This window comes from Phoca vitulina, unplaced genomic scaffold (genome assembly GCF_004348235.1).
Source record: "Phoca vitulina isolate PV1807 unplaced genomic scaffold, GSC_HSeal_1.0 scaffold15, whole genome shotgun sequence".
Classification (NCBI taxonomy): Eukaryota; Metazoa; Chordata; class Mammalia; order Carnivora; family Phocidae; genus Phoca; species Phoca vitulina.
In genome coordinates this window covers 39,118,451-39,131,254 of record NW_022589718.1, presented here as the reverse complement: position 1 = coordinate 39,131,254, position 12,804 = coordinate 39,118,451, and the positions used below count along the sequence as shown (strand labels likewise).

Genomic DNA, 12,804 nt, shown 5'->3' with positions numbered 1-12,804 from the left:
GGTACAGGGACGGTGAGTACCGGGCAGGCGCGCGCCGAGTGGTACAGAGACGGTGAGTACTGGGCAGGCACGGCCGAGTGGTACAGAGACGGTGAGTACTGGGCAGGCACGGCCGCCCCGGCCGGGGACGCTCCTTGGGGCGCCCCGCCCCGCTGCATGCACCCTCGGCGTCACCGGGGCTGAGAGTGAACGGGAAGCTTGAGTGGTGGTTTGGCATTCGTGCCCACACGGTGATGGCCACAGGCAACACGGCGAGCAGAGAGACTGGGAGCTGGGAGCCTGCCGCGCACCTTGACCTTCACCCCGGGTCAGGGGGAGGTTAGCAGGGATGCCCGAATTTAGATGAGTCATAGGAGATTTTTGTATAGCTTCACAGGAAGGGTCTTTCTGTGGTTAAACAGAACAAGCGAGGTGTCTGTATCTGCCTGTTCTTCCGTGGCTGAAACCACCGCTCACACTGATTAGAGGCCGTGCAGCACTGGGCTCTGTTCTCAGTGTGATGCTTTTCTTGCATCGGGTCTGTGAGAGAGGGATGGTGCTGTAGGTCCCTGTGATGGGGGACCTCCCCCGGGGCCGGCTGGTGCAGACTCCCCGCTCCTCTCCCGCCTGCGCCCTTCTGTGGGGCTGTGCTCACAGCCCGGTGTGTGTGGACGGCGCTTCCCTCTTCTTCTCTGGCCGGGGGGCTCCTGAAGGAAACTGGCCTTCTGGGCAACCAGCGAGACTGTCCTGCTTATATTTACTTGGGACCTAACACAGTTCAGAAGATGACAAAGAAACACACACCAGCCTGCCCAGCAGGTATTTATAATCCAGCCGGGGGAAAATAGAATTACAAAGCAATGTCCTTTTAAAGTGTGAGCAATGTCCCAGAACAGGGTGTGACGATTTGCCAAAGACACGGCACTGCCCGTGTGTGCTGACAACGTGGAGCCCAGCGAGGGGGAGAGAGACTTTGTGGTGACAGAGGAGATTTAATTTGCCCTCTGCAGTTCTAATTTAAGACATAAGACCTGACCGAAGTTCCAAAATTCTCATTTACCCTTTCTGGAGAGAATGGAATAGATTCGAGGAGAGTTTTCATCAGATCCCCAGCGGACAGTGATGTCCATTTTGGAGTGTTTCCTAGTGACTAGAAAGTCCTGGATTCCCGGGGACGTGGCCACGATGGGTGTGCGAGAACACACGTGCTCAGAGCCCCCAACAAGCATCTTCCCCGAGTCTACTGGATCCTTGCAGAAGTTAGGGGGCTTAGCTGAGCCAGGTGCCCCACGTCCACGGTCATGCTCAGACCTTCACGGGCCCTGGGATTCAAGTGGAGACCAGTGGAGACCATTCTCTGTGGCTTATTTGTAGACATTAAACTGTAAGGAGGTTTTTTTGTTGTTGTTTTCCCTCTTTAAAATTAATGTGCTTTGAGGCACCGGGTGACGGTACACCCCCAGCTGATGTCAGTCCGAGGAGTACCACCGTCTGTCAGGCATGGCAGGCGCGCTGTGCAAACAGGACATGTGGAATTGGGGCCCTGATTTAAGATAGATTAGGACTCGAATCTAATCAGAGAGGAAAACCAGGGTCACTTATGATAAAACCCAGGACCACCATTGGGTGTAATTTGCACTTGAGGCCGATTTGGCAAGCCACGAGATGGTTATGAAGCCAGTGATGGGGTGGGCCTCTGCTCAGGGAACGGGTTTCTGGCTAGACCTTCCCTCAGACTGAGCCCGAATTCAGCGGACGGCCCGAGGCTCTCATTAGACACATGCTGCCCATTTCCTGTGAACATCCAGGTGAGTAACTGGGCAGCTTGGACGTCAGACTGACTTCCCATGCTTGTGGGGGCTGGGGGCCCAAGACCCAGGCGCCGGCAGACTCCCCTCCCGGCTTGTAGCCTGGGGAGCCTTCCCTCTCTGCTCCAAATTAATGACTTCATCATCCTGTCCCCCCTTCCTGCCTGGAGTATTACATTTTAAAATTGTATGTTGCATTACATCACGTTATAATATATTTTTATTGCACTTACCTGTGTATCAGGTCCTGTGCTAATTCCTCTGGGAAAGAGAGAAAAATTGATAAAACACCTTAAAATATCTATTTTTCTGACACTTCCGACACTTTCTATTCACAGTGCTGCTGAGTGGGCTTAGCCCCTTAGGCACCATGAAGGAAAAGTTAATACTCTGTGCCCCAGAGTACTTTGTGGGGCAGAGTACTCCTGAGCCTGCCAGCGAGTTTGAGACATTAAACATATAAACAAAGCTCCTTTTTCTTATATGCATGTGGTTTCTATTGCAAAAAACCCCAAATTATAATTTCATTCACCAAAAATCACTCTTAACCACTCGGCTGTGGAATATATCTCTGTGTCTGTGCGTATATGTTAAAACAGGGAAGACACCTTCACTTGGAAATGTCCTTCGTGTCACAAGACGCCATGCCCGTGTCTCCACGACGGTAATTATTCTGAGACACCGTTCGCTGGAGGGCCCTGTGCCCCATTACACAGTGGTCCGTATTTGCCCCGGGTCTCGGTGTTGGAGTCGGTTTAATTTTTCCCGTTAGGAACAATTCTCAAATGAAGTCACCGTCACGCACCTGTTCACCACCTCGGGGCCCGTTCTCAGAATGCGTGTTGGGCGCCCAGACAGCGCGCCTGCCTGAAGGCTTTCGGCTCACATTCCCGCTTGTGCGTGTGGCCGCGCTCCCGTGGGCAGGAGGCGGCCGGCGTCTCTCTGCCCTTTCCAAGCACGGATGTCACCGCGTGGTGGTGGTTGCCCGACGAGGAGGGGGGCAGGGGTCGCTCCTCTTTCGTCTGCTGCTTCCTTGGTTTCCCCCGTTGGATGTTTCTTCCCCAGGCTTGTCCTCTTGCACAGCTGCAAGACGGTTTGTTGCCGCTTCTGCAGTTTATTGCTAAGGCACGTGGTGGAGGGCTTTCGCTCCACGAAACCTGGCGGTGGACGCGGCGAGACACCGTGGGGCGTGCCGGGGGCAGACGGCTGGGCCGGTCCCCCCCATCCCACAGGCCGACACACGCTGTCTCTGTCCCTCCCGACACTGACCTTGGTCCGGCCTGCAGATGCCTCTTGCCTCACCGTCGGCCACTGCGTGTGTGCTCCTTGTGTGAAACACGGCTGTCCAATCGCTACGAGGCTGAGGCTTCCTTCCTCCGTGTCAGGCTCGAAGCCCTGCCCCCCACACCAGGGCACCTTGTCCACTTCTATAGTCTGATTTCCTTGACGGTTTCTGAAGCAGTCCTGCACTGCACGCTCTTTCAGATGTGCTGGTGAAGGAGTCCAAGTGGACCAAGATGTTCTTCGGAGAAGGCCAGGCCTCCCTGTCCTTCAGCCACCTGAACAAGGACGACGAGGGCCTCTACACCCTGAGGATTGTGTCCAGAGGGGGCGTCAGCGAGCACAGCGCCTTCATGTTTGTCCGAGGTGCGTGGCCTCAGGTGCGCAGGCAGCAGGGCGAGGGCGCGAGCGCGGGGGGACGGGACGCCAGACGAGGATGGAGCAGGTGCACGTGCAGGGCGGCTCGCTGCGCTCCTTGGAGACCTCCCGATGGCGGCGTTGGTGTTCCTGTCCTGTGTGCACGTCAGCTGGTGTCTGATAATCAGCCCATGATGTAAGGAGATAGAATCGGGAAAGGAGCAGAATCCTAACTTTTGTCTCTCTGTTGATAAATTGGTAAAATGTGTAAAATGACTTCTAAGCATGAACACACCTGTGTTGCTAATTCTCGAGACAATTCAACAGTAGAAGGGGTCCCGAGTAGGGAACGCTGGTTGGGGACACCTCCTCATGCCCCAGGCTTGCTTATGAGACGAGACCACGATGCTGGAGCTGCTGTTACCCCCACCACCGACCTCAGCGCGCGTGCGTTCGAGACGCCAGCGTGGTGGCCGGCTGCCCCAAGAGCCTCACGCGCAGCAGCCCGCGTGCGGCCCGCTTACTCCTCATGTCTTCCCACTGGGGCTGCGTGACACCCGCCTTATGGAAAGGAGAACTGGGCCCATGATAAGCAGGTAGTGTTAGCCGTTGGGCACGTTATGTACGGGCACACGCACATTTCATACCTACGCTGTAGGAAGTGCACACGTGGATCCGTGAACTGGATAAAATTATGTCTACCCCGTGTATACGATGCACACGGATGTCCATACACACACACACGTGTATCTGTGCATGTACAGAGACACATACGGGCCTGTGCATATATAATCTGAAGTTCTTACACTGATCCCGTAGGCCAGTGCCCTAATTCTGTCTCAAATGCCGATGTGGAGGCTCCGAGAGGACTCCTCCAGGGTGGAGCCGCTGGGGGTCAGCTGTCTGGGCCCACAGCTGGAGGCTTCTCTTGCACACTCACAGCCCCCAGGCTTTTCTGGGCCCCTGGTGGAGCCCTGCCCGCAGCGACTCCCACACCCCCTGCGGTGTCTGGCTTAGGGACCCCTCCTCCCCAGGGCCCAGCTGAGCCACCCTGAAGATCCCTTGGTTCTAGTTGGTGGGCACTGCTGTCCTGAGCCTGTGGCCCCCGAGGGGGGGCTGCCCTCCGTTCTGACAGCCCGCCCAGCCTTACCCACCCCTTACTCGCTGTTTCCTGCACCTTTATGCCTCCCACCAACTCCAGGTTACATGGGCCTGGAATAACTCTATCAGCATATTATTCTTTCCAAACTGCAACTGTTGGATCAGAGCATAAAAGAAGGGCTGTACCATCAGGGAATATTATAACTTAAAAAAAAAAGGGAACACATGTAAAATAAAGCCACTCGCCCGCCCCACCCCCACGAGACAACACAAACTTGCAGGGCTGGGATTTTAGACCCTTCTACAAAGTTTTACCGTTTTTATTAGGTTGGCATTGAAGTGTACCTTCCATTCTCTGTGTATGTCTTCCGGCGAGACGTTCCACCCCATAAAAAGGCAATAAGTACAACATAGCCGAGATTGCCTTGCTTATTCAGCACTGGCAGCAAGAAGAAAATAACGCACTTAGGGGGGAGTTTAACTGTCCTGATTACTTTCTGAGGGTTCTGAATGTGAAAGAAAATATCTGGCTCAATGTCAAGGAGTCCTTAGCTTTTAGTATGCTGAGGAGAATCGAACAAGACGGCACAACATTCACAGTTACCCAGTAAGGAAGGGCAGGCTGCAGATAAGGCAACTGAAGGTTTGCGTGTCCACTTTCTGACTAGCCCTGCTGGCCTTCAGGGCCCTGTACCGAGCATCTGAAAACCAAACGTACCTGCAGTGTGCTCACCAACAGGTGAGGAAAGTGTCAGTGCAGCACGGGCCCCAACATTTGCTCACCACTTGCAGAAAAGAAAAATTTTATGTCCTCAATCTTGTAAGGACTTTGAGAGATAGAAGCGTCTAAGGTAATATTTCTCACGCATTAAAAAGGCCATATTATTATCATTATTTCTTCGGTCAGTTTTTGATGTGACATTATGTGCAACCCGCCATCAAGAGAAGGTGACCTTCAGTTTTAGAATCAATTATGAAAAAGCATAGACTTGAGTATTTTATAGAGAATAGAACATTTTTGACTGTAAAAACTCATAAATATGTTTATATTTCTTGTCACCAAGCAATCATAGTCAAAAAATAGTCAAGTCATTTAGACGTGAGGATTAAACAGGGAGTGGACTCGAATCGGGGAGATAGAAGTGTGAGTTTGAAGAATCGGGCAACAGGCTTTCCAGCGCCCCCCCCCACATGACTTTTCTCCCCTCTCCCGATGGCAGACGCTGACCCGCTGGTCACCGGGGCTCCGGGCGCGCCCATGGACCTTCAGTGCCACGATGCAAACCGCGATTATGTCATCGTGACTTGGAAGCCGCCCAACACCACCACCGAGAGCCCCGTCATCGGCTATTTCATTGATCGGTGAGTGCCCACTGCCTTCTTCCAGGGCTGGAAACGTCCCTGGAACTGATGTCGGCACGGACAACGTCTTTGGAAATTTCTCTAAACTCAAGTTCATGAGACTGATCTTGGTCGGATCAGGTATTTCACTCTCTGGTTATTTAGCGCTCCTGACTGAGTAAGTGGAACATGGAGGGCTTAAACGAGTAGGTAGATTTCTGTGTGTTGTAATTGTTTGCCTGTTCAACACCCCGTATTGGATCCCCTCCAACTTTTCCAGGCAGACTGAACCCCGGTTCTGGGTTCTGGGGAGAGTTCAGTCCTGCTTCTCCATCTAGGGGAGGAGAAAACAGGCAATATGGAAATGCAGCTGGGAAGAATGCCGGCCCATTCGTACCCAGGTTTCATTCTTCCTTTCCATTAAACTATGCTTTCTTATTGCTTCCAAGCAAAAAAATATTGCCATTTCAAAGGAAAAAATGTTGGAATTTACCTTTGAGTTAATCACTTAAACGTGGGTCATCATTAAACTCACTGGAGTCTTAATTCTTTCACATTCCTTTACTTGGCATGGTGCTCAGGGCCTGGGAAGGAAACCAAGCAGAGCCAGTGAATTTATTGGAAGTACAGTTTATGCCCCAATTACACACTTCAATCACCGAGAGAAATTGCAGTCCAAGAAAATGAATTCAGAAGTAACACAACAGGGTCTAAGGAGGGTGGCTCTGGGGAGGAATTTTAGATGTTGTATGTATAACACACAGTAAAATAAGATGTTTATTTCAGAAAAATCATGCAAGTCTGGTTGTTTTTTGGCATTAGGTTGGTTAAATTCCCTTTTCCATACCAACAAAGCTACTTGTTTAGGTAAAACATTCACCATCGGGATAATATTTGGAAATGTTAAGGTCAGATTTGTGGAGTGGTCAGAGTTTCCCTTGAATTAAAACACAGAAAAACAAAATAAAGCGATTTTCTGTTTTCCTGTGACATTTGAACATTTTTTCAGCCATTTGACAAAAACCATTTCACGGCCCTTCTCAGCTAATGATCCACCCCCTGCCCTCTTTCATTAAAATGGATGAACACACAGAACCTTCGGGTCGGGGGAGGAGCCTCCCACCCTGCAGCAGCCAGCTGGGGGGTAAGCTGAGGTGCGCCCCCGCCAGACTCTCAGTTTTGACCGTGTTCTGGCCATAACAGGTTAGCACACGTGGGTCACAGAACTTGCATTAAAATTCTGGATTGTTAGGAGAAAGAGAGCTGGTTCTTTCTAAAGCAAATACACAGCCCTGGCTCGAACAGCTCCGAAAGATGATATTTCTGGACCTGCTATGCTCTCCTGGGGATTTGACATGACATTTTGGTGCTGAAATTTCTCAACCTGTGAAAAATGGAAGGTACTCTCTGCATTTTCAGGTGGCTGGTCAGGACTTAATGTTTTCAAAAGACTTCCAAATTCCACATGTGATGTGCTCGGAAGGCACATCTCACTGACTTTGGAACAGACTGAGCCAACATTCTGGAGAGATTTCACTCCCCGAGGCTCAGTACAGCGGGGTGCACATGGGGGACCAGTGGTGAGGGCCATTTGGTTCCCTACGCCCTGGCATTGGGCATGCGGGGGAGCTTAGTGCACCCGCTGATTCTGCCATGTAAGTTGGAAAAAGGACTGTCACGGATACATCTCCTGTGACTTTTGGAGGAGATTTTGCCTAAATGTGGTTGAAGGCAGGAACTGATCTTCAAGCTCTAAATTATAAAGCTTCTAAATAAATAAATAGATATACTTTACATTTCCTAAATAGCTCTGTCTTTTATGTTTGTTTATACTTCTGCTTATGTAAATCTAGTACAGTAACAGTATTGATTTCTACAGTGTAAGGAAATTTCCTGTTATAGTTGACCTATGTGTATTTATTAGACCGATATATTTGGTATTCTCTGCTCGGTTTTTTTTTTTGCATGTAATTTTTTTATTTATTTAGTTTGCAAACATGCATGTGGGTCTTTGTTCTCTGCTCGTTTTTATTTGAAGATGTGAAGTGGGAACAGACAACTGGGTTCAGTGCAATGATACTCCTGTGAAAATCTGCAAATACCCCGTGACCGGACTCTTCGAAGGAAGGTCGTACATCTTCCGTGTGAGGGCGGTCAACAGCGCGGGCATCAGCAGGCCTTCCAGAGTGTCTGAGGCCGTGGCTGCCCTTGACCCTGTTGACCTCAAGAGGTTACAAGGTAAGTTGTGCAGATGTCAAGCCGCCGCGGTGCCTTGGAAACTTGGGGCTGTTTTCTGTGATTTGTTCTTTCTCTTCCACGCTCGGCTGCATACGAGTCTTAAGGGCGCCTTCGCGGGCTGAGCGTGGCGCGGTGACATTTTATGGTGTCCGTATGTCCACCAGTGTCGCTTTACGAGTGGGTGCGGCCAGGCTCCCGTATATAGTCCGACAGCAACCACACCACCTTCCTAATGCTCTTCACTGCAATCCAGTCAGATTGGTTCAGAATTAGAATTTTCTTGATGATATAATTTCAACACATGGTAAGACTCCGAAGGCTTTGAAACCAAGCCGCTTTATTTCCGAATGGTAATTTCACATGACACAGATTCCTGAAAGGGATTGGGCCCTCAGTTATGGTGTGAAGTGAGCCCCTACATTTTCCTTACCTGCATGGTCTTTTGAACCCAGCACAAAGATCTGAGAAGCACTAAATATGAAGACTGCTTCAAAATACCAACTCGGATTACTTTAGAGTTGTGGGTGTGTTGTAATCATAATGCAGAGGGGATTTGGATCTCGTAATGAGTTAGGGAAACTGGGGCTTTCTGGAGGAAACCTTGGGATGCCAAATTCATCATCTACCTTTCTCTCTGCAGCGGTCCATTTGGAGGGGGATAAAGAAATCGTAATCTACCAGGATGAACCCGAAGGTGAGTGGCCCTTCAGCACCGCGGCCCCACTGCATGTGCCGTAGGGATTCAGGCTGGTGGTCAGAGACCAGAGTCCCCGACAGACAGCAAACATCCAGCTGGTGGGTATAGTCTAAATGTGTAAACACTGAAGCCGTAGATCAAGTCTGTGAGCCTGTGGCCTGTAGAAGTTAGAAAACAGGAACGAGGCAGATTGAGGGAGAAGGTTAGGATCCAGGGTCCTCCCGGGTGGTTTTATCACTTCCATATGGGTTCTGGGTTCTCCTGGGGCCTCGCAGAGAAGATCAAATTGAACCCGAGCCTTTGTCACTGGCTGAGGCTGGGCCCTTTCTCTTATACTCTGTGAGTGGAGGACTGTTTCAGTTTTTCTTTTTAAGCAAAAATTTTATCTCTAAGCATTTTAGCCGAAGTGGACTGAGTTCTTCCTGTCAGTAGCTTGGCCTGACAGTTTGCATTTCCCTCATTTATATTGGATTTTATGAACACTTCTCTTCGATATTCCTTTCAGAGATAGCTAGGAGGATCGATTTATTAAGGAGGGAAACCTGGCAGTAATTATCAGAAATCCAAAGATTTTAAACAGACTTATAATGAGAGTTCATAGAGGACAATGAACAAGTTACAAATGAAGAAACATGAATTTGGAGATGTCTTTTGAAGCTCTCCTTTAAAATTGCTGCAGTCCTAAAAATATATATATATTATATGTATTAAATATATATATTTATATATATGTAAATTAAAAAAGTTGCTGCAGTCCCAAGCACTATTTCCCTAGATAGCTGCAGACTCAAGAGTTCATTGGTCGATTTTCATATTTGCCCCCAGATGGTCTCCAGACATTGGATCTTCTGCACCTATAATGGTTTTTCTCTAGTATCTCGAGAACACATAATTCCCAGAGGGACACCCCACAGTGACGTTTAAAGTCTTAGTTAAGACCTCCACTTCCAGACATACTTAGAAATTGGGGAAGATGCCCAGTAAATAAGTAACAGAAGGAAAATAATTCAGGAAAGGTTGACTTTCTATGACTTTTAAATAACGGATTGAAATGTGGCTATTTGAACACGTAAAATCTGGCTCCTACTTACAGAGGACGCCGTGTTCTTGTAGCAGACCGGCCTGGGTAAAACGTGCGTTTTTGACATGAGAGAGGGAAGGGAAGTTCTCTTCGTCACCTCCAGGGGGTAGATGGGATCAGTGAGGAGGGAACCTTCTGAGCTCTCCTACGTGGGCATGTAGACGTTCAAATAAGCCTACCCCCAACGAGGAGCAAGATCTGCATTATGTAAAGGTCACTGTGCCAAGCAGTGGGAGCATGAAACAGTACAATCGAGCTTCCCGCGGCAGGAACTGTGCTCTTCCGGGGAGAAGAGCCATCTCTCCATACATAGATAGAGATGTGCTGGGCTATAAATAGCCAGCTATGAAGTACCCAATCCAGAACTAACACATTGTAACAGACTTAGCTTTCCGATCGATAAAATGGAAGTTTGGTTTATAGACACAGTAGATCTTCTTTCCGACTGGAATAGAGTCACAGATACCATTTGTCATCTTTCTTCCTACATTTCTTTTCCATTAAAAAAATTTATTTTATTTATTTTATTTTTTAATTTAAATTCAATTAATTAACATAGAGTGTATTATAGTTTCAAGGGTAGAGGTCAGTGATTCATCAGTTGCATACAACACCCAGTGCTCATTCTGTCACGTGCCCTCCGTAATGTCCATCACCCAGTGACCCCATCCCCCCCCACCTCCCCTCCAGCAACCCTCAGTTTGTTTCCTATGCTTAAGAGTCTTAATGGTTTCTTATGAGAAGGCAGGTTTTCTGGCTCCCTGGGGCCCATGGCTTCATTTTGTTTGATGCATTCTCGAATGCGGGTAACATTCCTGAGGCTCTGCTCTTGGAGCTGGGCATGCGGGGCAGAGGCTAGGACCCTCAGCTGGAAGGCTGTCTGGCTGGGACACTGAGCCTTACGGGGCTCCCACTCTTTGGGATGAGGCTTTGCATGCCTCAGACGGGCGGTTCCCATGATCTGGTGCAGACCCGGGAAGAAGCATAAGCTCCCGTGACTGGCTTTAAGGTCTGCAAAGTTCATGAGTTTACTTTACTCTATTTATTTATTTTAAATTTTATTTTATTATGTTGTGTTAGTCACCATGCAGTACATCATTAGTTTTTGATGTGGTGTTCAGTGATTCATGAGGTACGTATAACACCCAGTGCTTATCACAACACGTGCCCTCCTTAATGCCCATCACCCACTTACCCCATCCCCCCACCTCCCTCCCCTCTAGAACCCTCAGTTTGTTTCTCAGAGTCCATAGTCTCTCATGGTTCATCTCTCCCTCCAAATCCCCCCCCTTCATTTTCCCCTTCCTTCTCCTAATGTCCTCCATGCTATTCTTTATGTTCCACAAATAAGTGAAACCATATGATAATTGACTTTCTCTGCTTGACTTATTTCACTTAGCATCATCTCCTCCAGTCCCATCCATGTTGATGTACAAGTGGGGTATTCATCCTTTCTGATGGCTGAGTAATATTCCATTGTATATATGGACCACATCTTCTTTATCCATTCGTCTGTTGAAGGGCATCTCGGCTCTTTCCACAGTTTGGCTATTGCGGACACTGCTGCTATGAACATTGGGGGGCAGGTGCCCCTTCTTTTCACTACATCTGTGTCTGTGGGGTAAATACCCAGGAGTGCAATTGCTGGGTCATAGGGTAGCTCTATTCTTAACATCTTGAGGAACCTCCATACTGTTTTCCAGAGTGGCTGCACCAGCTTGCATTCCCACCAACAGTGTAGGAGGGTTCCCCTTTCTCCGCATCCTCACCAACATTTGTTGTTTCCTGTTTCATTAATTTCTGCCATTCTAACTGATGTAAGGTGGTATCTCATTGTGGTTTTGACTTGTATTTCCCTGGTGGCTAGTGATGTTGAGCATTTTTGCATGTATCTGTTAGCCGTAGCAAATGCCTTTTCTAATTAAAAAAAATCCTTAGAGAAAGAGATTTCCTGATGCTTTCAAGCAACCCATTTCTGGGTTCAAGCACGTGCTGTTAGGAGGTTCTTCCTGTTGCTGCCCTTACTCTTTTCCTCACAGAGGCCCGTCTGTTTCCTTTAGTGCTGTGTTAGCTAGAAAAGAACTGGTAAATGCCATTACGTCTTAATGAAAAAGGAACACTCCTTTGTTGGTTAAAAAAATCGTTCCTCTGCTATTTTATGTTTTCTTTTTTTTTTTTTGCTCAGTTTTTCTAATCAGTTTAATCTTTATGTCTTCCTCAAAGGTTTTAATTACTGTCAGTGCTCTTCTCTTCATATCATCCAACTTTTCCAGCCGTTCTTGCATTGGTCCCTTGAGAAGTGAACAGTGTGTTCTGGAGAAGGCCAGAGCGGGCTTCCGCAGACCACAGCCAGACGGGGTTCCTTCTGCTAATTCCACGTCTGGGTGCTCAGGGCACCATGGCTTTGAGCCGCTGCCTTGAAGGAATCGTGTGCTCCGACCGGTGTGGTGCTCATTACACGTGTGCATTCTCTCAAGCTCTGTCATCCTGGGGATTCTGAAAATTCCAAATACAGTTCGTGCTTCAGTGACTTAGAGAAGAACCTCCTGGCAGCCTGTGGAGGTTGTGGTCTCCTTGGGTGGATAGAACAAAAGGCAGGATTTGCAATCGGGGGACAGAGGCCTGGGCCCCTGTCCCGCCACCCCATAGCCAGGGATCCTGGGAAAGCTTGCGGCTTTCTGAGCCCCATCTTCACCCCGTACGGATGGGACTCGTGAGAGCAGGGCTGCAGAGACGCGTTATGCTAGCAAAGCAGAGGCTCCAGCAGCGCCCGTCACTCAGCGGCACCTGGTCCGGGGGAGGACCCCGGGCGACGCATGTGAGCTGCCTCTCGTGTTGGCTTTCTTTTCTTTCTTTTCTTTTTCTTTTTCTTTTTCTTTTTCTTTTTCTTTTTCTTTTTCTTTTTCTTTTTCTTTTTCTTT

The 12,804-nt window shown here is 48.8% G+C and overlaps 1 protein-coding gene across 4 annotated transcripts in view; it reads left to right on the top strand.

Annotated features, from left to right (window-relative positions):
• The window catches only part of MYOM2 (myomesin 2), a 106,267-nt gene that overhangs the window by 44,869 nt on the left and 48,594 nt on the right, over nucleotides 1–12,804 (top strand). For all 4 annotated transcript variants that reach the window (XM_032413728.1, XM_032413727.1, XM_032413730.1 and 1 more), the window contains 4 exons: nucleotides 3,273–3,434; nucleotides 5,747–5,888; nucleotides 7,906–8,105; nucleotides 8,746–8,799. In XM_032413728.1, the coding sequence (XP_032269619.1) occupies nucleotides 3,273–3,434; nucleotides 5,747–5,888; nucleotides 7,906–8,105; nucleotides 8,746–8,799 (558 nt within the window). The remainder of the gene's footprint in view (nucleotides 1–3,272; nucleotides 3,435–5,746; nucleotides 5,889–7,905; nucleotides 8,106–8,745; nucleotides 8,800–12,804) is intronic.